This window comes from Schistocerca piceifrons, chromosome 2, assembly GCF_021461385.2.
Source record: "Schistocerca piceifrons isolate TAMUIC-IGC-003096 chromosome 2, iqSchPice1.1, whole genome shotgun sequence".
NCBI lineage: Eukaryota > Metazoa > Arthropoda > Insecta > Orthoptera > Acrididae > Schistocerca > Schistocerca piceifrons.
The window spans coordinates 791,032,000-791,056,979 of NC_060139.1; the positions used below are offsets into that span (position 1 = coordinate 791,032,000).

Here is a 24,980-nt window from a genome sequence, read left to right on the forward strand (position 1 = left end):
AGTGTGTGATATAAATTTCAGCTTCATATGTCTACACGTTCCTGAGCAAAAATGTTTGCAGCAGTTGTACATACAGATGGACAACAACATGATTCGATAATGAATCCATTTTTACCTATTGACGTACGCAATCCTAAAAGGACGTGCTGTTCATATCCTCATAACAAATAAATCTAAAAGAAAGGCAGTCAAGTTGACTAAATGTTCTTTGGTGGCTAAACAACATTGCTTGATACATTTTTTTTTTATTTTGCATCTGTGCAAAAAGTTGAGATGAACAAGATAAATGAGATAAACTGTACGATGCGTACAGCACCTTTCATATGTTCTAGAAATTTCCAATGAAGTTTAGAAATGTCCTCGATACATTGTGTAAACTAATAACGCAGTTCCTTTTGTTTTGCAGATCCTGCAATAGTGGAAGCTGCAACATTCGATGCAAAGTTCCCTGGCGCAGGTTACGGCATCCCTGTCGTCGGTGGAGACCAACCTTCCGGCGGAGCTCTAAAATCCAACTTCAAGAGGTTCGTCGTCAGCAGAGGAACCCCGAACTTTGCCTCAACCGGAAATTTCCAGACAGTCGTTGGGAATCCCCGTGTGACAGACGATACTTCCTTGACGACGGACTCTGCACAACCGATAATAAACGTTCCGGAAGTGGGAACGTTAGTGGAACAGTCTAGCGACGCTCCCGACTCCAGCCTCACAGTTGTAAATGAAAGTCGCGAAATCTCCTCGCTGGATAGCAAAGGCGGACTCATACTTCCAAAACAATTGGAAGACATAGTCAGAGTTGGAGCCAAGTTTCTTCCCGACAGAAACGAAGCACCTGCAGACGCGACAAAGGAAGCTCCAGTCATCGATATCTCGCAATCTGGCAGTAGCCATATTGGTCAGGTGCCCGGCCAAGTTGGCAGCGAAATCGGAACTACAGCTGTTAACAAGCAGTCTGCAGTGCTTACTGCTGTGACGCCAATGGAAGAAAACAGAGGTGCGATGAAGTGGACGTACTACGAGACTGTTGTAAGTGATAAACAAGATTCGGGCGTTCCGCAGATTGCTGACGTGGCCGCAACTGTAGAAATGGTGACTGATCCACCAACTGACTATTCTGCCGTGGAGGAAACAGCAAAGAATGAGAGCAAAGTATCTCTACCAATGCAGCCAGCGACAGAAAGACTGGATGACATTGCAGAAGGAGTCACGGCGACTGAGCCGGCAGAGAACTTTGACCATCAGGAAGCTGGTGTGACACCACTAGTCGACCATGACACCACTGTGCAGCAGATGGAATCTGAGTCGGTGAAGTTGATGGACGTGACAACAGAGACGGAGCAGTTTGTGGGAGAGACTACGATTATTTCAGAGGACTGGGGAGTTCATCGTTCTGAGACGAAAGAGGCCACAGGGAGACAGCTGGAAGACAAATATTACCATCGTGACACCGAACCGCTGTCGGAGGAGGACAACGAGATTGGCGGAAGTCACTTCGATGACGGAGACGCAGACGTCGACGCCGGCGGTGACTGTTCGCGGCCGTGTGAGCTCGGGGCGCCGCCGCGCGTCTGCAAGTTCACGTTCCACGTGGAGTGGTACCACACAATGAGCAAGGCGTGCTTCGGCTGTCCCAACAACGCGTCCGACTGCGAACGGCCGCACTGCGTGCCCGCCGACGGGATCGAACGCCCTATCATCGTCGCCAACAGGCAGATGCCCGGACCCACCATCAGCGTGAGTATCATCATATTTTATCATAATTTTTATCATTCAGAAAGGATGATTCGAATCCTACTGATGGTGACAAACTCGTCACCAGAATTTTAGCGGTACAAAAGATACTCGTTGGTTCAGTAAAAACTTGCAGGATGAAAGACCACGGTCCCAGCATAAAACTGTCCCCTGCGACTGTGGGAAACATATTTGGAGGTAACGCCGTAGCTGTATGAAGGGCTCGAGGGGTTCCCGAATTTACAGAGCTGTACAGAGGGCATCACCATTCGTTACGTGATGGTAACTTCCAAAGATAATCAAGCAGTCGGCATCATGAGCCGAAAGGTAGTGCCCTGTAAATTCGACGGTATTCAGGCCCTTGATGCTACTGCCATTTTACCTCCGAAGGTGTCTCCCACTTTCGGAGAAGAAACATCAAGGAATAGTTTTAGCAGGTGAGCCAGACCTGCATCTAAAACGCTCTGCGATTAACGACAGATGGTTCGGTGTATTGGACAGCCAGAGCGCAGTTTTGAGCTGGTTTTCTACACCTGTGGAGGCAAATGCTGACCTGATACCCAATCTCCGTCTTGGAAAACACGACATGCCACAGTTAAAATACGATAAGGCACAGATCAGAGTTTACACCACATCATTTTATCCGTAATGGTTTGTGCACACTGCGACTGTATTTATCACTGAGCAAAAAAAAAATTGCAACCAGCCACACTTTCTGATCAAAGTTTTACTTTTTCATAACCCGTTTCGGGCTCAGACCCTCGTCAGAAGGCAAAGGGAATTTCATACACTAATTTTACATTATTTTGGTCTTGAGGAAAAGAGTATCTTCATGCATTACAACGTACGGGTCTGTATATGTTATATGGAGCATGCTGAATGATAAAATTTACTAAATATGAATACCTGATACAGACCGTTGTGCTGTAATCCGCAAAGAAAAAAACCTTTCCTCAAGCCGAAAATAATGTGAAATTTGAGACGATACGCTCAGATCGTAAAGTAGTTACGCAATGCTGTCGTCAACACCCCAGTGCTGTACCCTGTTGCAGGTGCTATGCTGCTGCCTTCCTCCAACCTTTGGCCTGATAGACCCAGCCAGCTACTTGGGGACCTACAGTTTAATGTGGATTCCGAATGACGGTGTAACTCGGCATTTTTCATATCGGTAAACATTGCCAGAGGAGAAAGTAGATCTTGCCGACAGACAAAAATACTAGGATTGATCGCGATCGAAACCGAAATTCATAGATTTGTAGTTTGGTACTTTATGACTGATCCACCGAGCCATACTCTCTACGCAGACACAAAGCATTCATCAAAAAGCGTTTTTTTCCTTAAGCGATATTTAGCGTTTGCACCTTTCACGTACGGTTGGCACAGTCGACTTCTCTTCCTTAAGTTAACTGAAGATAGCGGCAATAGTGAAGTTTAAAATAGACTTTCAAAAACCAACAAAACCAAAAACACCGGAGTTCTTTTGACAGAATAAACACGAGGAAAGAAGCACTCAGTCTTCTGGCCACAAGTGGCCCATCGGGACCATCCGACCGCCGTGTCATCCTCAGTTGAGGATGCGGAGAGGAGGGGCACACCGCTCTCCCGGTCGTTATGATGGTTTTGTGTGACCGGAGCCGCTACTAGCCGGTCGAGTAGCTCCTCAATTGGCAGCACGAGGCTGTGCACCCCTAAAAATGGCAACAGCGCATGGCGGCCAGGATGGTCACCCATCCAAGTGCTGGACACGCCCGACAGCGCTTAACTTCGGTGACCTCACGGGAACACGAGGAAAGATAGAGTGGATAAAAAAAAATTTGGGACTAAAATGTTCTATTTTATTCTGTGAAGTTGTCAAACCTGATGTGTTGTTGTTGTGGTCTTCAGTCCTGAGACTGGTTTGATGCAGTTCTCCATGCTATTCTATCCTGTGCAAGCTCCTTCATGTCCCAGTACCTACTGCAACCTACATCCTTCTGAATCTGCTTAGTGTATTCATCTCTTGGTTTCCCTCTACGATTTTTACCCTCCACGCTGCCCTCCAATGCTAAATTTGTGATCTCTTGATGCCTCAGGACATGTCCTACCAACCGATCCCTTCTTCTAGTCAAGTTGTGCCACAAAATGCTCTTCTCCTCAATCCTATTCAATACTTCATTAGTTACGTGATCTACCCACCTAATCTTCAACATTCTCCTGTAGCACCACATTTCGAAAGCTTCTATTCTCTTCTTGTCCAAACTATTTATATTTTCCATGTTTCACTTTCATACATGGCTACACTCAATACAAATACTTTCAGAAACGACTTCGTGACAAATCTATACTCGATGTTAAGAAATTTCTCTTCTTCAGAAACGCTTTCCTTGCCATTGCCAGTTTACATTTTATATCCTCTCTACTTCGACCATCATATTATTTTGCTCCCCAAATAGCAAAACTCCTTTACTACTTTAAGTGTCTCATTTCCTAATCTAATTCCCTCAGCATCACCCGACTTAATTCGACTACATTCCATTATCCTCGTTTTGCTTTTGTTGATGTTCACCTTATATCCTCCTTTCAACACACTGTCCATTCCGTTCAACTGCTCTTCCAAGTCCTGTGCCGTCTCTGACAGAATTACAATGTCATCGGCGAACCTCAATGTTTTTATTTCTTCTCCATGGATTTTAATACCTACTCCAAATTTTTCTTTTGTTTCCTTTACTGCTTCCTCAATATACAGATTGAATAACATCGGGGAGAGGCTACAACCCTGTCTCACTCCCTTCCCAACCACTGCTTCCCTTTCATGCCCCTCGACTCTTATAACTACCATTTGGTTTCTGTACCAATTGTAAATAGCCTTTCGCTCCCTGTAATTTACCCCTGCCACCTTTAGAATTTGAAAGAGAGTATTCCAGTCAACACTGTCTAAAGCTAATATCTCCACCATATTCTACCAGCAAGGAAACTGCAAATGTTATTAAGTCGGATTGCGTCTCTGTACCAAATAGGTGTTTTTCCCTGGTGGCCAATTTGCGAATGCGCTCAATAGAGTGTCATATTGGTGACAGAGCTTCAGGGGAAAAAAAACCTCATTGCCTAATGCATCACGATGAGCTGCAGCGCAGTGGTGCTCCCTAGAACTGAGTTTCTTCTTGAAGTATCTGTAGCATTTTCCTACATAAGGGAAAGAAGTGTGCCTAAGAACGGACCTCCTGCTCCGGTGCCTCTGTCAGTTGTCTTATTTAGTATAAATTCTGCATGTCTCTTGTTTGACTGTACGGAGCCTGAGGTTTGAAACAGGGTGTGTCCGTGTGTCAGGTGTGCCAGCACGACATCGTGCAGGTGGACGTGGTGAACGGCATGACGGAGGAGACGACCAGCGTGCACTGGCACGGACAGCACCAACGCGGCTCGCCGCACATGGACGGCGTGCCCTTCGTGACGCAGTGCCCCATAGGGCCCGCCTCCGCCTTCCGCTACCGCTTCGTCGCGGAGACTCCGGGCACGCACTTCTGGCACTCACACACCGGTACGTACTGCAGGCGTGCTACACAGCAACGGCAGAGAAAGTGAGTGCAACAGCTAATAAATTACACTCGCACTTGGGAGGAAGGAAGATTTGGCTTCAGCGTCCCATCGACAAGACACGGAGCACAAGCGTTGAATGTTTCAAGGATGGAAAGAAAATCGGCCGTGCCCTTTCAAAGGAACCATTCCCGCATTTCCCTTGATCGATTTATGGGAATCACGGAAAATCAGTTACATGTAAAATTAAAAAAAAAAAAGATTTAAAATTTTCTATAAAACTTTTTAAAACCTCCGAAATTTTTTGTCTCAGTCACATTTAACATTGCAATTCCTTTTTTACAAAGTGATGACCAGTTTCGGTAGCTTAACTACCATCTTTAGATCTGAGAGCAGGCAAACGAAAAGGAATGTTGCCTTAAGTAACAAAGTTATACAAAAATTACTATTGGCTTACTTTTAAAAAAATTTACAGGGAATTAACATAACATATATAGTATTATAAATATACTAGACCGTTGCATCGTCCATAACATTCTTAGTTTGACTCAAGGGCAAAATGTGCTATGTACCGCCTGACAAGAATTTAAGGGAAACATATTATGCACTGGCAAACAAATAATAATAAGAAGAAATGTCTATTTAGACAAAGTCTAATTTGTTGAACGTAGCACGTTATCTATTACAGCAACTGAAACAGAAAAGCCTGCAAAGCATCGTAAATTTTTTTTATACATTGAAGCTCCCATGTAATTATTTCAGTTACAGCCAGTAACTGCAAGCAATTGCTGTCATAGGTAACGTAATACATTCAACGAATTAGCCTTTCTCTAAATGAATTATTCTTATTTGTTTGCCAGTTCATAAGATATTTCCCTTAGGTTCGTTTTGGCTGTACGTGGCACATTTGACTCGGAGATTTAAAATAAGAATGTAAAGGAAGATGCAATCGTCTTGTACACTGCGAATGCATTTATAATACTACATGTAGTATGTTAATACCCTGTAAATTTTTTAAAAAGTAAGCCAATAGCAATTGTTAAAAGACTTCGTTACTTAAGGCTATATTTCTTTTGGTTTGTCTCTTCTCAGATCTGAAGATTTTAGCTGAGCCACCGAAGCTAGTCATCAGTTCGTAAAAATTTTCTAATGCTGCATGCGACTGAGACACTACATAGATAAAATTTTGAAACTCTTAACAAGTTTCATAGAAAGTTTTTAAATTTTTTACAACTTTACAATTGATTATCTGCTCATGATCGCTTTCTCCTGTTGTGACAATGTGAGATATATTCAGTGACAGAAAACCTAAATCTAGGCGGAGCAGGGTAGCCGCGTGGTCTTAGACGTCTTGTAACGGTCCGCGCGGCTCCCCCTGTCGGAGGTTCGAGTCCTCCCTCGGACATGGGTGTGTGTGTTGGCCTTAGCCTAAGTTGATTTAAATTAAATGAAGTAGTGTGTAAGCTTAGGGATCGATGACCTCAGCAGTTTGGTCCCATAAGACCCTACCACGAACTTCCAAACTTCCTAAATCTAGAAAGTCGGATAGGGATGTGAACCCCCGGTCTCACGAATGCAAGTCCAATGTGCTAACCACTGCGCCACGTCGCTCGGTAACACGCTCTCAGGAGCGGTGCCATACTTAGGATCTGCAGACCCTTAAACTGAATGTGTGTTGCGGTACCTACCAGGGCAAATTTTTTTTGTTAACTAAATTCGTGCTTGACGAAACTATAGAGCGTAAAAGCTGTGGGGGATTGGAATACATCCACCAAATAACTTTGGACGTTGTGTGCAAGTATTGCTATGAAAAAGAGCTTGGCACAGGAGAGCAATCAGTGGCGCGTCACGTCAAACCAGTCTGAAGACTGACAGAAGACAATCTAGACAACATGTAACCTGAAACAGAATTATCGTGGGCACATATCATATCGTAAATTAATTCATAAAGTAAGAAAAGGTGCATAAACGATTTTCTTTTTTTTCACAAAATACAGAGTTATGCAGAGAAGAATTTCTCAATACCTGCCATCAAAACATTGCAGGCAATTCCTATTTGCAACAAATCGCATGACATCAACCAATATTCATGGCAGCGGGTAACGAAGCAGTATTTGTGTCACTCTTAACGGTAGTTGACCTCTAGCCACGGTACTTGGGCTCTAGCCAAGATGTTGAGCTGTCTAAACTTCAAACAAAAGCTGATATGAATGTTCAGTGTCATACAGTGACGTAGTGGCATTTCTTTTGTGCGGGTATCTAAAGAACTTGTGTTGGATAAATGTGCTGACCATGTTAAAAAGTTGTTGTTACTTGCGAAAGTAACTAAAGTGTATGGTAATGTGTGGTTTAAAGTCTGTCCATGACAGTTCTTTGTTACCGTATTGCTTGACTCGTCATTGTACAACGAAGAGAGAATTTGGTTTGTCTTGTTAAAAGCGCAATGGAACTTTAATTCATAAAGCGTCTTTTGACACATGCAATTAAACCGAAAAATCAACACAAATATGGCAACAACGACATACAAATTATTGCTGTTCGTCAAGTAGCAGGTACTAAGCCCCTGCATTTTATGCAACCGATTTACCTTGTGTGTGCTGCGTGCGGCATCTACAGGTCCTGCAGGCGATTCACCAGGTTCACGACACAGATACCGTTCTCCTGGTTAATTCTGTATAGGCTGCTGTTATATTCACGTTTACACAGCTTGTCAACTATTATTTTTTATCATCAACTGAATAAAACTATCGTATAGATTAGGTGACATAAGATATTTCAATATTATTTTAAACTGAGGCGAAATTTTCTTTTCTTCAAATGAGAACTTTCCGTTAGGTTTGAGCGTGACCATTATAAATACAAAATGAAAATATAAACTGCCGTAACCAGGTACACAGATTGTAACTCCACGTTCCACCATCCGTTTTTGCTGGATCATACCTTCATAAAGTGGAGTTATGCCATTTAATGATGCATGGATGTATTGTACATATTAGTTTTGAGTAATATGTAGCACTGTATGGCAGCTGAAAATAAAACAAGGAACTATTTTTGTTGGGGTCTCAATGCTTTGTAAATGTTCTGATTTATTAAGTGACCAGTAATATAATCAGAAATTATGAAATTGGAACATACGATCTATTTTGAAAAATCCATTTTTCTTGATCTCGCTTGATGGATTTATGGCACTTAACCGGTATCGGGTGTAATGAGTCATCGTTTGAGACAGTGTCTTATTATGAAAGTTATTCGTCACCATCTAACGCTCATCGCGGCCCCTTAAGATCAGTTTTAATTTACAACTAAATGTAAATATAAGGGACAGTAAATGAAACCCAGACAGATGAAAAGAAGTAAGTAAACTGTTCATTATTTCAAAAGTAGTTACCGTAAGTGTTAGTAGCTGTATCCCACCGTGAGAGAAGACGGTCAGGGCCTTCATGCAAGAATGTTTGCAGTTGCCGAGAGAACCATGATTGTATTCAGAGGTGCACCTCTTCATCCGAAGTAAACTGACGACCACGAATGTCTTTCTGCAGGGATGTAAAAATATAGAAATCGTATGGAAGAGATCGGGACTGTGTGGACGATGTGTAAGGGGTTCCCAGCGAAAAGTGGCTAGCACACTGGACTCGCATTCGCGAGGACGACGGTTCAATCCCAGGTCCGGCTATCCTGATTTAGGTTTTCCGTGATTTCCCTAAATCACTCCAGGCAAATGCCGGGATGGTTCCTTCGTAAGGGCACGGCCAACTTCCTTCCCCGTCCTTCCCCAATCCGATGAGACCGATGACCTCGCAGTTTGGTCTCCTGGTCTCCTCCCTCCAAACAACCCAACCCTCCCAGCTAAACCTGTGCAGCGTAGTCGAAACACTCTGCGAATCATGTGGGCCTCGCTTAGGCAACCGCAAAGATTTTTGGATGGATACACTGACTTTCTAATCTCATATTGGGGTAAATGTAGTAACACTTATGGCAGTTACCTTTGATATAATAAACAGTTTACTTACCTTTTTTCATATGTCTCGCATTTCATTTGACTGCTCCTTGCCGGCCAGGATGGCTGTGTGGTCGCAGGTTCGAATCTTGCCTCGGGCATGGATGTTTGTGATGTCCTTAGGTTAGTTAGGTTTAAGTAGTTCTAAGTTCTAGGGGACTGATGACCTCAGAAGTTAAGTCCCCCTTATGCTTTTCAGTGGTCACAGGCTCTTTTTTTCCAGTCTATTTTACACTACATAGTATACCCTGAGGTAAGCAAAGATGGCGTGTTAGGAGCAAATAGTGCAAGTAGTAACGGGGGTCGAATTTTGTAAGAAATTTTTAATTATTTTCATTATTGTAGTAAATTAATTGTGTGTGTGTGTGTGTGTGTGTGTGTGTGTGTGTGTGTGTGTGTGTGCGTGTCTCTGTGTGCTGTGTCTATAAGCAACAAGAGACAAATGTCACTCCATGGATGTGGAAAGTCGAGAGGTGGTACGGAAAAGTAAGGATAGTCTCCAAAAACCTGTCCTAGAGAGAGAGAGAGAGAGAGAGAGAGAGAGAGAGAGAGAGAGAGAAAGAGAAAGAGTGAGTGAGTGAGTGAGTGAGTGAGAGAAAGAGAGAACGGCAGGTGAGAGTGCGGTGTGCTGTGGTTGCAGGGTGTCAGCGCGCGGACGGCCTGTACGGGGCGCTGCTGGTGCGCACGCCCCGAGCCGTGGACGCGCACTCGCGGCTGTACGACGAAGAGGGCCCGGTGCTGCAGCTGGCGGACTGGGGGCGGCCGCTGGGGGTGGACAAGTTCGTCAACCACCACCACGCCGCCGGCGACAACAAGCCCACCGCCATACTCGTCAACGGCCGCGGCGGCCTGCGCTGGGCCAGCGGGCAGCCGGGACCCCCACCGGCGCACTTTACGGTCCAGCAGGTGAGTGCGTCTCGCAGCAGGTGCCAGGGTCTCACACGGCTACTGCCTGCCTCAAATAAGCCCACACGGCAGTATACTAGCCACCCCCTTAAAATAGCACAAAGGTCACTTAGCGACGATGTAGATGCTGTCATATGACTCTCCAATGCTGACGTAAGTGATGGCAGTAAAGTACTGTGTATGATCCACTCGGTTTGTGGAATCGGCACAATAAGAAAAGTCAAAGGGGAGACGAGTGAGAGTGTTAGAAAGGCGATCCTTGGAAGAAACGACATTCCATTTCACGAAATCGGTGATCGACTCTGCAAATTTCTTTTTTAAATTTTTTATTTTTGATACAATCACTTTAAATGACACAGTCACGACCGATTGTGACCTGCAATTTCCGTCTTCAAATGCTGTTGTTGTTCTTGTTGTTGTTGTTGTTGTTGTGGTCTTCAGTCCTGAGACTGGTTTTATGCAGCTCTCCATGCTACAGTATCCTGTGCAAGCTTCTTCATCTCCCGGTACTTACTGCATCCTACATCCTTCTGAATCTGCTTAGTGTATTCATCTCTTGGTCTCCCTCTGTGATTTTTACCCTCCACGCTGCCCTCCAATACTAAGTTGGTGAACCCTTGATGCCTCAGAATATGCCCTACCAACCGATCCCTTCTTCTAGTCAAGTTGTGCCACAAACTCCTTTTCTCCCCAATTCTATTCAATACCTCCTCATTAGTTATGTGATCTACCCATCTGATCTTCAGCATTCTTCTGTAGCACCACATTTCGAAAGCTTCTATTCTCTTCTTGTCCAAACTATTTATCCTCCATGTTTCACTTCCATACATGGATACACTCCACACAAATACTTCCAGAACCGACTTGCTGACACTTCAATCTATAATCGATGTTAACAAATTTCTCTTCTTCAGAAACGCTTTCCTTGCCATTGCCAGTCTACATTTTATATCCTCTCTACTTCGACCATCATCAGTTATTTTGCTCCCCAAATAGCAAAACTCCTTTACTACTTTAAGTGTCTCATTTCCTAATCTAATTCCCTCAGCATCACCCGACTTAATTCGACTACATTCCATTATCCTCGTTTTGCTTTTGTTGATGTTCATCTTATATCCTCCTTTCAAGACACTGTCCATTCCGTTCAACTGGTCTTCTAAGTCGTTTGCTGTCTCTGACAGAATTACGATGTCATCGGCGAACCTCAAAGTTTTTATTTCTTCTCCATGGATTTTAATACCTACTCCGAATTTTTCTTTTGTTTCCTTTACTCCTTGCTCAATATACAAATTGATGCTACAACAGCAAAAACGAAAGAGCTTATATTAAGACCTTAAAACAGATAGAGATAATTTCATTGGTTCTACTTGTGAGTTAAGTAATGTCCAGTTAAAATAAATGTGGATCATATCTATGGGCGATATTTGGTGAACAAAAGATAATATCTTATCAAACTGAACATAATCTGAAACTCATCGAGTTGTGTAGGTAGAACTCAGTATACATTTTTTTCGCTACGTTTTGCACCAGACATTCGCGTACTGTATAGACTAATCAATAAATGTCAAAAATTATAAAACGTCTCAATTTACAATAAAAGATCAATCAGTTATTCGTAATCCACTAAATTACCGGCCCACATCATTAACGTCGATATGCAGCAGGATTCTGGAATATATTTTGTGTTCGAACATTATGAATTACCTCGAAGAGAACGGTCTATTGACACACAGTCAACACAGATTTAGATAACATGATATTTGTGAAACACAACTAGCTCTTTACAAACATGTAGTGTTGAGTGCTATTGACGAGGGATAACAAACTGATTCCGTAGTTCTAGATTTGCAAAAGGCTTTTGCCACTGTGCGACACAAGCGGATTGTAGTTAAATTGCGTGCTTATAGAATATCGTCTCAGTTATGTGAATGGATTCGTGATTTGCTGTCAGAGAGTGCACAGTTCGTAGTAACTGGCGAAAAGTTATCGAGTTAAACAGATGTGATTTCTGGCCTTCCCCAAGGTAGCGTGATAGGTCCTCTGCTGTTCCTTGTCTATATAAACGATTTAGGAGACAATTCGAGCAGCCGCCTTAGGTTGTCTGCAGATGATGCTGTCGTTGACTGTCTAGTAAAATCATCAGAAGATCAAATCAAATTTGAAAACGGTTTTGGAAAGATATCTGAATGGTGCGTAAATTGGCAATTGATGCTAAATAATGAAAAATGTGAGGTCTTCCACATGAGTGCTAAAAGGAATCCGTTGAACTTCAGTCACACAATAAATCAGTTCAATCTAAAGACCGTAAATTCATGTGGACCATGTGTTGCCTTTTCTTCCAAATCTTCACCATCAGTATGCCACGCACTTTCCCCTTCTCTAAAACGACGACAACCGCCTTAAGAGGCCTGCGCGCCTACGTTCTTAATTTGACGAGGACTTATGCAAATATGCAACCTATCGCACCACGACTGACCCTCAGAATCATTCTGTATTAGTCCCATAGAAAAGGGGTGGATTTGGAACGGCCTGTGAAACGTAACAGTCAACAGTCCCGCAGTTTGATAGCTCTACGTGATCTAACCATCAGTGAGTGGCTTCAGTTGGATACGGCACACTGAAGAAGCTTGTGGTCTCCCTCTCCAGTTGAGGAAATTATCAAGACTAGAGTCTATGCCACACGGTGTTTGCGCGATGTCTCCTGATTCTGACGAAATTTTTGCTCGGTGCCCTTATTTTGAAGAACAAAACATTAATGTCGTAACCTCTCTGTCTTAAATTAATGAAAACTGGCGGGTATACGAATACATCTTACGTTATTGACTTCTCTTGTGATATGCTTAAACGCACGTTAAAGAACAAAAGTGAATCTGCTATTATCTTAATGTAGTTCAAAAATGTAAAGTTTATTCTTGTGTCTTTCGCAGGGAAAACGGTACAGGTTCCGTGTGATCAACAACGGCTTTCTGAACTGCCCCATTCAGATGTCTGTGGACGGTCATTCGCTGCTCGTCATCAGCAGTGACGGCGCTGACATCGACCCCGTCAGAGGTGAGTGTCGCAGTGTTGTTAAGAAATCCGACCATACAACTAACACAGGCTCAATAAAACATAGGAACGTAGTTCTATCTCACTACCAAGAAACCAACCTCTCTTTCGTTTTCACATTTTAATGACTCTTAATACACTGAGCAACACAATTAAATGATCACCGTTTCGAAACCTCGTAATTGGCTCCCATTGCGACTCATAAGGTTGGCTCAAAGGTGTCTACAACTTCGTCTGCAATGGTGCAAAAGCACGGAACCTTGCAAAATCACTCTCGGGTTCGGCGACGCATCAAACAGCAAGGTGTAGACACATGAGTGCTCAGAAGTTCGTGTGAGGTGTAACTTGGGTTAATGATGAGTTAATGATAATATATTGGCACCAAATTACACCACAATTGTGCCCGACACCACCATGATCGTGCCACACGATGGGAAGGTCGACGTACCCTGTCTTACCCACATTCCACCCCTTCGTTTGACGCCTCTACGATGGAGATCAAAACCGCGACTCCCAGTGTTTTCCTATGGGTGACAGAAATAAATTTCAGACACATCACCGCTCAGAACCGACACGAAAAGTCCTCAGGGGGTGGCATAAAGGGGCGTGAATGAAGCCATCCGTGCCTTTGCGACGCTGATTCTCACACGCTCCGCCGTCGGAAACGACGGTTCGCATTGCGACGAGCAACACGACCACGTTCTTGATAACTTTTCACACTGCTAACACCCCCTGACACCGATTCAACTCTTCTCTAAGGACGCCGTGATCATACCCCCTTGGAGTGTAGCGCGACCGAATTTTTGCTCTGTTGTGCTCCAAAGGGGTCAGGTCACGTTCAGTGGGGCTTCTGGCCCGCGATGTCCTTAGAGACTTGTTGTCAGCAGTGTCAAAGCTTATCAAGAAAGTGATCTTGTTGCTCATGACATTGCGAACTGCCGTTTTCGACCTCGAAATGTGTGGATATCACTGTCCAAAGGGAAGGGGTAGTTTCGTTGACGCCCTTTCGCCATTTATGTCAGTACCTGAGGCCTCGTCGAGTCGATTTTGAGTGGTGGTGTATCTGAAATGTTTTCCTCTGCCACCCATAAGAAAACCCAGTCATATCAACGCTGGGAGTCACGGTTCTGACCTTCATCGCAGAAGCATCACAAGAAGGGGTGAAATGTGGTTGAGAGAGGGTGTGACGGCCTTTCCATCGTGTGACACGGCTACGGTGGCGCTGGACAGAATTGTGGTGAAATTTGGTGCCAATGTGACAACATTAGCCCCTCTGGCACCCCGAGTGAACTGCAGAGCACGTGTCGACACCCTGGTTTCCGAATCGTCGCAGACCCCGAGGGTAACGTCGAAGGCGCCATGCTTTTGCTCTATGACACAGCAAAACTGTAGGCACTTTTGAGTCAAATTTTAAACTTATGCGCCGCAACCGGATACATTTACGTGGTACCAAAAAAGTGATCCCTCAATTGTGTTGCGTAGTGCAGTGTTAGCCACGATGGATACTAAGGCTTAAAATGAAGTAATAAAGTATAGCGTCCTTATACATCTTTACTAGCGGTCGCTTTTGTTACGTAAAATTATGGAAATGAATAAATGAGTGCCTAGCAGAGAGGGAGAGGGACAGGGAGGGAGGGAGAGAGAGGGGGGGGAGCTTCCTAAACTGCATGTAAATGCAAACTGAAGCCTATCTTTTAACCTCCTGACGTAAATATCAGCTAATTAACCATTTCACTTCAACTTTTTGGATAGTGAAGGAGAATGATGTACCGTTATTTTAATTAATGTCGTAATCAGAAGTAACAACACGAAAACAAAATGCTTCCCGGCATTTCATTCTTCAAAGCGAGGAGCGGTGGGGCATGCTGGGTTCATTTCAGAAGACGACTGTTGAAAATCTGCATGATATAAAGAAAAAAGTACACATACGAGTGGACGGAGCATCTCACGAGGTTTTAAAGTCATATTACTGGTGCTCAGTACGGGCATCGTTTGTGACGCGCCAAGCATCAATAGCTGCGTGCAGTTAGTTGAGTCGAATTTCACGGGAAGGCGGGACAGCAGTCAGCTTTGCAGGTCTGTTTATTGGGTTGCCCATCTGGAACTATGAACTAATTCGATACGGAGTAGAGCAGAGGGTTTGCAACGAAACTTAAGGGGAGGTTTACTATCTTTGGCCCGAAAAAAGCATGTTCTTCGAGATTTTTTTTTCTCGGGATGTGTTATAGATATCAATGTCAAATTTTGTGAAAATGTTTATTAATATTTCCTCTACAAACTGGAATTTTTTCGACATAAAATTTCGAAGATCAAAGGCGGAAGTGCCGTCGGAACGAATCAAAATTTCGGTGTAGACCTCCAAAAGCGGTATGTCACAGGTGAGCCGGCTCGTCTGAAATCAAAATTGAGTTGACGTTAGCGAAGTATATAAGATTCTGTAGGAGTTGTACCTCGCTTAACTTATTTGGACCGTAGGAAACAAAATGGTGGCCATTTGAAACAAAATAGGGTTTTTTTCTTCGATTTTTCGGCTTCGTTCGCCAAGTAAAAATATTTATAGTCGATGGATCGGAATAAAAGTGGTGCAACTCCTAGACAATTTAGTTAGCTTCGTCGGAAACAAATAATCATGCCAATCGGTTCAGTAGATTTGAAGTTAGCATACCGCGCGATAAAAAAAGGTCATTTCGACAGAAACGCGATTGAAGTTTTGACTACATATAAATGCAATATTATGCAACGTACGTTCCGTCTGCTATTACAGGTCCATAAACTAGTCCTTCCTCTTCCTCACAGAGGACGTTCTGCTCGATCTTGGACATCCTGCGCTGCTCCAGAACCGCTCGTACGGCCGGTAACAAGCGGTTTTTGGCCGCTTGAATCGGTGGTCGTCCGAATGCTTGGCGAACTGCGTCGAATAGAGTCCCAGGGTGACGTCCATCGTCGTCATGGTCTTCAGAATTGCGGAATACCCCTCGTTGAAGCTCCTCACTGCCAGGAAAGTCGCAGTCTCCACTGTCTTTTGTGGATCCAAAAACGCAATTACAAAAATCGATTTTTTGAACCGAAAGGTAGTAAATCTCCCCTTAAGACAACTTAACCTACAGGCGCGAGCTGTTATTATAATAAACCGGAAACACCGACTGGCGAGGTCTGGAAACCATTATCAGGCTTCCCCTCACCAGGTGGAGACTGATACACGCAATAACATGCGGCAAATTCACATTTGTTCTCTGATAATCTATCGTGAAAGCGTTAAAGTACCGCAGTGAAAGCGTTTAAGTACTGTGCCAGCTCATGCTCCCCTCTTTGATGGCAGTGGAGTCGCTGGTGACGTACGCGGGTGAGCGCTGGGACTTCGTGCTGGAGGCGTCGGCTGCGGTGTCCAGCTACTGGGTGCGGTTCCAGGGTCTGATGGACTGCGGCGCTGAGTTCACCAAGGCCCACGAGGTGGCAGTGCTGCGCTACCAGGGATCGGATCTCGCGATGCCGGCGGGGAACGTCTCCTGGGAGGACGCCCAACGACCGGGACTCGTAAGTACTATGTGCTGTCTGTCTGTCTGTCTGTCTGTCTAAACCAGTGCTGCGTCTACACCCAGCTAGCATCTCCACTTCCACACAAATTAATTGAACATTGTTGCCTTCTCCGTACACAGACCGCTTATGTCCTTGCCTAAAATACTAATCATCATTATCATCTTCTTCTTCTTCTTCATCATCATCATCATCATCATCTTCTTCTTCTTCTTCTTCTTCTCCTTCTCCTTCTCCTTCTCCTCTGTACACACAGCAAAGAACCACTTATTGCGGGACATACTTGCTAGTCGCTATCTGACTACCTTCTCAATTTCGAATCCTGTACCAGCTCTCACCTTCTCGAACATCTGGAACACTCTCGCCTGTTCTACATTCCCATAAACTTGAGTCCTATCAGCAAGTTGAATTTCCCGTCCTTGAGTACACTAGCTCGATAATGCGCATCTATCGGCATACTCCGTCTTCCTTTCACGTCCAAACCTTTTACCCAGGGTAATTTTAACCATCATTTTCTCCCAGACCATGATATAACGCCTGATATGCAGCTAACCTGTCAGCTTCAGTCCATCCCATATGTCCCAACCCGAATAAAGGCTCCAGTCCACCCTCTCTCTGCCTAAATGAAGCCCTTCTGCTCTCCTAATACTTACATCCTTCTTACCTACACATCATACGTTCTTTTAGGTACAACATCGTCTCCAGTACCTTCGACATAAAACTTCCTTAGCCCACTCAATTTACTAACCGTTTCCACTGCTATCAGCGTCGAGAACTACTCACATTATGAACATCAAGTCATGTACATCGTATTAAAATTATTTTTATATTCTCTCTTGTCTGCAAATCTAAGGCTGAAGAGTGCCAACGTTGTCGCTTCCGGTCCGCCATCGATAGGGGTAATGTGCATAACAACTAAATAAAACTTTAAAAATAGTATTCGAGGATGGCACGCTACTGCTTAGCATTTTTATGTTTCACTCTTTGAAAGAGTGCATTCCCTAATGAGGATTTTAAACTCAGTTTCATAGCACATTCCACCAGAGAGTGAAATTTTCAGTCGGAAAACCGTCCATAGCCTTGAAACATTGAAACAATGGTCTCCTACGTATGAACTCCACAACTTTGGAGATATTTGTAGAATCAATGAAACCCTTGAAGTGTAATAAATTGTCACTGCAGTATAAATGTTCGCTCTTTATTATGTCACACTATGCTTTTCAGGGTTCTGTCGTCTCAAACAAGTAATAATTGTTTTTTTAGAATATTTCTTTTGACCTTGAATGACATGAAGTTCTGCAAAACTACTTTTCTGAGACAATATCCATTAGTTTATTCATACTGAGTATGAAGGGGCGATCTGCATTTACTTTCTTAGGAGAAGAAAAACTTCTTAGCCACGATCGCAATAAAACACTCTATCGTGGATGGGCGGTTTCGGTAAAACTATGTTACAATGGATATTGTGCCACGCCAAGCGCTAAGGGGTGCACACAGCCCACTCACATTATAACGGATTGTAGCACCTTTTGTAATGATATTGCAGATCTGATGATGATAACATTGTTTTACCGAAACCGGTCATCTACATTACAGTGTTTTATTACAATCTTGGCTAAGAAGTTTTTCTTCTCCTAAGAAATGCTGGAATGGTTTCTTCGGAAAGGTCAAGCGAACCCATCGTTGCAAACAAAAGACGGCGTATGCAGGGAGACAACACGCACTGTAAATAACTAGCTTGATGACACAACCAAAGAGAACCTACTCCATAGAGTTGTATTCATCAAAACAAATCTCATTCCAAACATCCAAGCTGATCCTCGTCCTCTCAGAGCCTCTAATGGCGTTACATCGATGGAACGTTAAACAAAACCCTATCCAATCTTCCGCATTCTCCTCCTCCTCGTTCTGTGTAGTTGCGAAGTGCAGCATTTCTTTTTATACCAGTGTGTGGTCGTAGACTGTATGGGTGTACTTGTTTGCAAACAGTCGCTGAACACTCTGAATGCTGGGCCGGGCACCACCGACTCGCTGGTGATGTCGGAGCTGAGCGCCGCCCCCACACTGCAGGACGACGCCAGCCTGTCGCCACGAGCGGCGCACACCTTCTACCTGGGCTACGACTTCTACGCCATCGACAACCCGCACTTCCACCACCCCAAGTACTACGGCATGTCGCACGGTGAGTGCTTGGCCACAGTCTCCTCCACATGTCTCAATTCCTGACCTGACCCGATATAACCACTACAGCATCGAAATATTTGCTGACTGAATTACAACAAGCAAATCAATGTAGTGTTCAATAGAACAAGCACTTTTACTGAGTAGCCTAAGGGAAACTGTTTTTCATTTATAATTAAGAAGTTGTTCTACCAAATAGAAGAATCATTTTGAGGAATATATATATTATTGCTCATGTAAACTACATATTGCATTTTGTACCACCATACAGCGAGACCTTCAGAGGTGTTGGTCCAGATTGCTGTAGACACCTGTACCTCTAATACCCACTAGCACGTCCTCTTGCACTGATGCATGCATGTGTTCGTCGTACCATACTATCCACAAGTTCATCAAGGCATTGTCCCACTCCTCAACGGCGATCCCTCAGAGAGGTTGGTGGGTCACATCGTCCATAAACAGCCCGTTTCAATCTATCCCAGGCATGTTCGATAGAGTTCATCTCCGGAGAACATGCTGAACACTCTAGTCGAGCGATAAGTCATTCACAAGCTGTGTACGATGGGGGCGCGAATTGTCGTCCATGAAGACGAATGCCTCGCCAATATGCTGCCGATATGGTTGCACTATCGGTCGGAGGATGGCTTTCGCGTATCGTAAAGTTGGTTACGGTGCCTTCCATGACCACCAGCGTCGTACGTCGGCCCCACATAGCGCCACACCAAAGCAACAGGGAACCTCCACCTTGCTGCGCCCTCTGGACATTGTATCTAAGGCGTTCAGCCTGCCGGGTTGTCTCCAAACACGTCGCCGACGATTGTCTGGTTGAAGGCAATGTGATACTCATCAGTGAAGAGAACGTGATGCCAATCCCGAGCGGTCCATTCGGCATGTTGTTGGGCTCTTCGGTACCGCGCTGCACGGTGTCGTGGTTGCAAAGATTGACCTCGCCATGGACGTCGGGAGTGAAACTGAGCATCATGCAGCCTATTGCGCACAGTTTGAGTCGTAACACGAGGTCCTGTGGCTGCACGAGAAGCATTATTCAACATGATGGCGTTGCTGTCCTCCGAGCCATAATCCGTAGATAGCGGTCATCCACTGCAGTAGTAGCCCTTGGGCGGCCTGAGCGAGGCATGTCATCGACAGTTCCTGTCTCTCTACATCTCCTGCATGTCCGAACAACATCGCTTTGGTTCACTCCGAAACGCCTGGACACTTCCCACGTTGAGAGCCCTTCCTGACACAAGCTAACAATGCGGACGCGAACGAACGGCGTTATTGATCGACTAGGCACGGTTGAACCACAGGCAACACGAGCCGTGTACCACCTCCTTGGTGGAATGACTGGAACAGGTCGGCTGTCGGACCCCCCATCGTCTAATAGGCGCTGCTCAAACATGCTTGTTTACATCTTTGGACGGGTTTAGTAACATATCTGAACGCTCAAAGGGCCTTTGTTGCTATACAATATCCACAGTCTTCAGGAGTTCCGGAAACCGGGGTGATGCAAAACTTTTTTTGATGTGTGTATAACCGTCCCCATGATGTACATTGTGACAACTTCATAACGTTAAGAAAAACAGACAGAAGATACTTTGTAAATACTTCAAATCAATAAACATAAGACAGAATTTCTTATAGTGTTTATTAACTAATCTGTCAACAGATGCATTTATATTAGGCGACTAGTTTCAAACCTTACAGGTTCATTTTCAAGCCTGGCCTACTGAGGCTGCAATTATAGTGCCTGATCTTAATAATAAACATCATAGTGGCAACACATGCTTTATAATTTTTCACAGAATGAAATGGATTTTGACTTCGTAAGAGTCATGGATGGATTAATGCGTTCATTCTGTAAAAATTTATAAAGCATGTGTTGCCACTTTGACGTTTATTACGAAGCAGTTTCAGTTGACCAGGCTTGAAAATAAACCTGTAACATTTCAAAATAGTCGCCTAATATAAGGACTGCAACTGTTGACAGAATCGTTAGTAAACGTTGTAAGCAATTTAATAAAGTTTCTGGTCCTGTCAACAAAATTATGAAACTGAAAAAAAAAGGAAATGTTTCAAATAGAAAAACACAAACCATTTCCAAACGGAACCCGGATGGGGGGATCAGTTAGTGGTACTAGGAGTACCCTCCACCACACATCTTAACGTATCTTGCGGAATAAAGATGTAAATTTAGGTACAGATGTAGATGTTACCATCAAGATGAATGAGGAAATCGTTACTTCGAAAAGGGCGCATCCGATTTCCTTCCCCAAACTTGACATGTCCGAGTTTGTGCTTCATGTCGTCGACGAAACATTAAATGTTAACTTCTGTTCTTTTTTACCTTTTGGTCGTAATAAGGATCTGGAATCGCGTACAGAGTGTAATGCATAAACAGTTAAGTAGATACAAGGATTTACTTATTGCACCTTTCGATATAAACATCATTATGATCTAGTGTGCCGCTTCATAGGTGCTTTTTTTGTTTAATATCTCTCATTAAGTAAGGCTTTCATTAAATAAAGCCTGCGCCAGAAGCACGATAGCACGCGGATGTCCAATATACAGCAGATAGTGTCGCTGTCACATTCAAACAGTTGTTTTTGTTGGTGTGTAACTGACATCTGAAACTACACAGTACGTTTTTGTTGGTGTGTAACTGATATATGAAACTATACAGTACTTTATTACTTTAGCAATAACTGGGCCTAAACAATAACTGATATTTACATTATTTACGAAACGTTTTTCTAAAAATCCAATACACAACTGTGCATCCTGTAGTGTTACGTAGTGTGCTTGCTTATCTTACCAGTCACTTGATAAGTAACTCCAACGTCAATTGTTTGATATTCCATTACGAGTGTACAGAACAGAGACCAGCCTCTTATTTGGGAGTGATGTATCTAACGCATTTTATTGTAGTTTTTCGATTTTTTCTGTCCTTTTAACAGAGCGCAAGTGTGATTGTTACATAGGGAAACATAAATATTCGAATTTTTTCTGTCAGTTTCCCTTGACACATCTGCTCCTTTTTTTTAATTGCTCGCCAGTTCATCTTGACATATTTTCTTGGTAAAATTTTTTATTGATTGCCATTTTACATTGGAAAAAATGACCGAAATTTAGAGCCTTGAATTTCATAGTAGCACAAATGAGCCCTTCTGCCTTGTAGTTTCAGAGATGTGAGGGGTGGGAAGGAAATTGTGCAACACTGTGGAATCACCAATAATTGGCTCTAAATAACTATTACTTTGGATGGAATGGGTTTCAAATGTCTGTCTGAGCAACCAGATTGAGATTTTTGGTTGTATGTCCTCAATTGCTTTAGGCTAGTGCTTTCCGTCCCCTTTCGCTCATGAAAACCACACATTGCATGTTGTAACACCATAAAGCGAGTCCTTCAGAGGTGGTGGTCCAGATTACTGTATACACCAGTACCTTTAATACACAGTAGCACGTCCTCTTGCACTGATGCATGCCCGTATTCGTCGTGGCAACCAAGTCACGGTCGTATCCTGCCTCCATACCCTCATTCTACTAAGGTAGTGCGTCATTTGTAACGACTTTGATGTGGACGGCGAGACGCCATGCTGTAACCTCGATGCTCCCCTTGCAGTGGTGCGGAACGACCACAAGCTGTTCACGCCGCAGTTCAACCACCTGTCGCTGCGCCTGCCGTCGTTCCCGCTGCTGTCGCAGTTCTCTGACCTGGACGAGTCCACCACCTGCAACCAGACCACCATGGCGGGACAGGGCTGCGAGTCGGGCTACTGCGAGTGCCTGCACATGTTGCGCGTGCCGCTGGGCGCCGTCGTCGAGATCGTGCTCGTCGACGAAGGTACGTCTACGTCAGAGCGTAACTAGGCCAAACTATGCAAACCAGAACTGTCCTCAGCCTGAAAATAGTTTTGGACAGAACAGTGCTTTACAGGGCTTGGTCCTTTTGAAGCTGATATGCCCATGTCTTCCTCTGACCTTTGATCGGGCTGACCTAGACTTTCGTAAGGGGTTCTATAATTGTCTACGGTGTAGTTCGTGTCATCAGTTACCTTAATTAGTTCAGTAGTGCAAACTAGTTGGGCACGTCCAGCTACATGACAAAGTACCGAGTGATCAAAAAGTCAGCATAAATTTGAAAACTTAATAAACCACGGAATAATGTATATAGAGAGATAAAAATTGACACACATGCTTGGAATGACATGGGGTTTCATTAGAACAAAAAAAAGCAAAGTTCACAAAATTTCCGACAGATGGCGTCGTTTGGTGTTGATCGTGTGCTCAGCCGCCACTTTCGTCATGCCTCCCAAGTCCCCAGACTTCAGTCCGTGCGATTATTGGCTTTGGCGTTACCTGAAGTCGCAAGCGTATCAGGATCGACCAACATCGCTAGGGATTCTGAAAGACAACATCCGACGCCAATGCCTCACCAAAATTCCGGACATGCTTTACAGTGGTGTTCACGACATTATTCCTCGATTACAGCTATTGTTGAGGAATCATGGTGGACATATTGAGCATTTCCTGTAAAGAACATCATCTTTGCTTTATCTTACTTTGTAATGCTAATTATTGCTATTCTTATCAGATGAAGCGCCATCTGTCGGACATTTTTTGAACTTTTGTATTTTTTCGGTTCTAATAAAACCCCATGTCATTCCAATCACGTGTGTCAATTTGTACCTCTCTATCTACATTATTCCGTGATTTATTCAGTTTTCAAATTTATACTGACTTTTTGATCACCCGGTGTATCAGCCTGGTTTTCCTAAACTTCATAGCACAAACGCTGCTTTAGTAAGGTAACTGGTGACAAAATATGCCAGAGAAAATTGTGAGACCACAATATTAACAAAGCATTTAATATCGTCAGCTTTAGCATCCTGCCCAGAAACAGGCGACAGCTAAAATATTTAGATATGGCCTTAAATGGTTCGAAAAGTACTTGAGATACAGACATTAGCGTGTTGGCTGTGGGGACGAAAAATCTTCCTGAAATCATGCCACGTGGTTCAGTCTTGGTCCCACTATTGTTCTCCTTGAACGTCAATGATATCTCGTTGATTATTCTTTTTTCTCTTGTGCCCTTGTCCCACATCTGCGCAGGTTCAACACCGTTATTAATGGATTTGGCGTGGTTAATTTAAGGAGTGACCGGATGTCCCTCCTGTCGCCATCCTTTAGCCCTGGGTCGAAATACCTGTAACCCAGGTGTCTGTGGTGAAAGTGTGCGAAAGACCTAAAGCTCTTATTACCGCCATTTTCTACATGATTGTCGGTCTGCGTTCAGTGATCAGATGGACCCAAAACATGGACTTTAAACTACATATGAAGAATTCACAACTAATTTTAGTTCCCCTTCATAAATTAATTAGCTCTGAATTCTGTGAAAAATTGCCTGCTATTTTTCTCGAAGGCATGCAAATATATCGTAAGACGGTCAAGATCTTCGCTGTAGCTTTGGATGAACACTTACGCTTGGCAGAAAACACCGTACTCACATGCAGGAAGGATTTCGCTTGCCTCTATTTCCTAAGAAGTTTCAAAATATTTTTCGAAAGGATGTGAAATGTACAGCTGGTCAATCACTCGATCTATGAACCTCCATTACCGCGGTTCAATCTAGCACGACACGGAGAGTAACAAATCTAGACGTTATGTGCACCATATCTGCAACATCCTTCTTTTTATCAGTGTTAGGACGGCTGCTGCCAGGCAAATTTGCCACTTGTTGTGTCTACTTCCTCAGTGCCCATGCATCGCATTACCTCACAGCAGAGACCAAGCATGTGTTATCGCAATCACAACACAAGGTCTTAACTAGTTTACCCATCCACATAACAAAATCATTCGCAACGTCCTTCTCTGCTGCTGTCCCCCTCTGAAATCAGCTACCCTGCTTTTCGGGTACAGTTCAATGTCCTGTTACGTTCAGGAAGAAGCTGAAGCACTTCTTTTTTGTCAGCTTCAAAACAATTCCGTATAAAACTTTAGGTATATGGTCAGTTTCTCTCTGTCAAAGAGTTAATGAGTACTTTCCTTTTCGTTTCGCAGTCGGTCACGAAAA

At 43.8% G+C, this 24,980-nt stretch overlaps 1 protein-coding gene across 1 annotated transcript in view; it reads left to right on the top strand.

Annotated features, from left to right (window-relative positions):
• LOC124776721 overlaps positions 1-24,980 on the top strand; it is a 55,892-nt gene that overhangs the window by 26,030 nt on the left and 4,882 nt on the right. Inside the window, exons 3-9 of the mRNA XM_047251837.1 lie at positions 407-1,731; positions 5,035-5,245; positions 9,879-10,144; positions 13,072-13,195; positions 16,512-16,726; positions 18,716-18,908; positions 22,530-22,751. Coding sequence (XP_047107793.1) covers positions 407-1,731; positions 5,035-5,245; positions 9,879-10,144; positions 13,072-13,195; positions 16,512-16,726; positions 18,716-18,908; positions 22,530-22,751 — 2,556 coding nt within the window. The remainder of the gene's footprint in view (positions 1-406; positions 1,732-5,034; positions 5,246-9,878; positions 10,145-13,071; positions 13,196-16,511; positions 16,727-18,715; positions 18,909-22,529; positions 22,752-24,980) is intronic.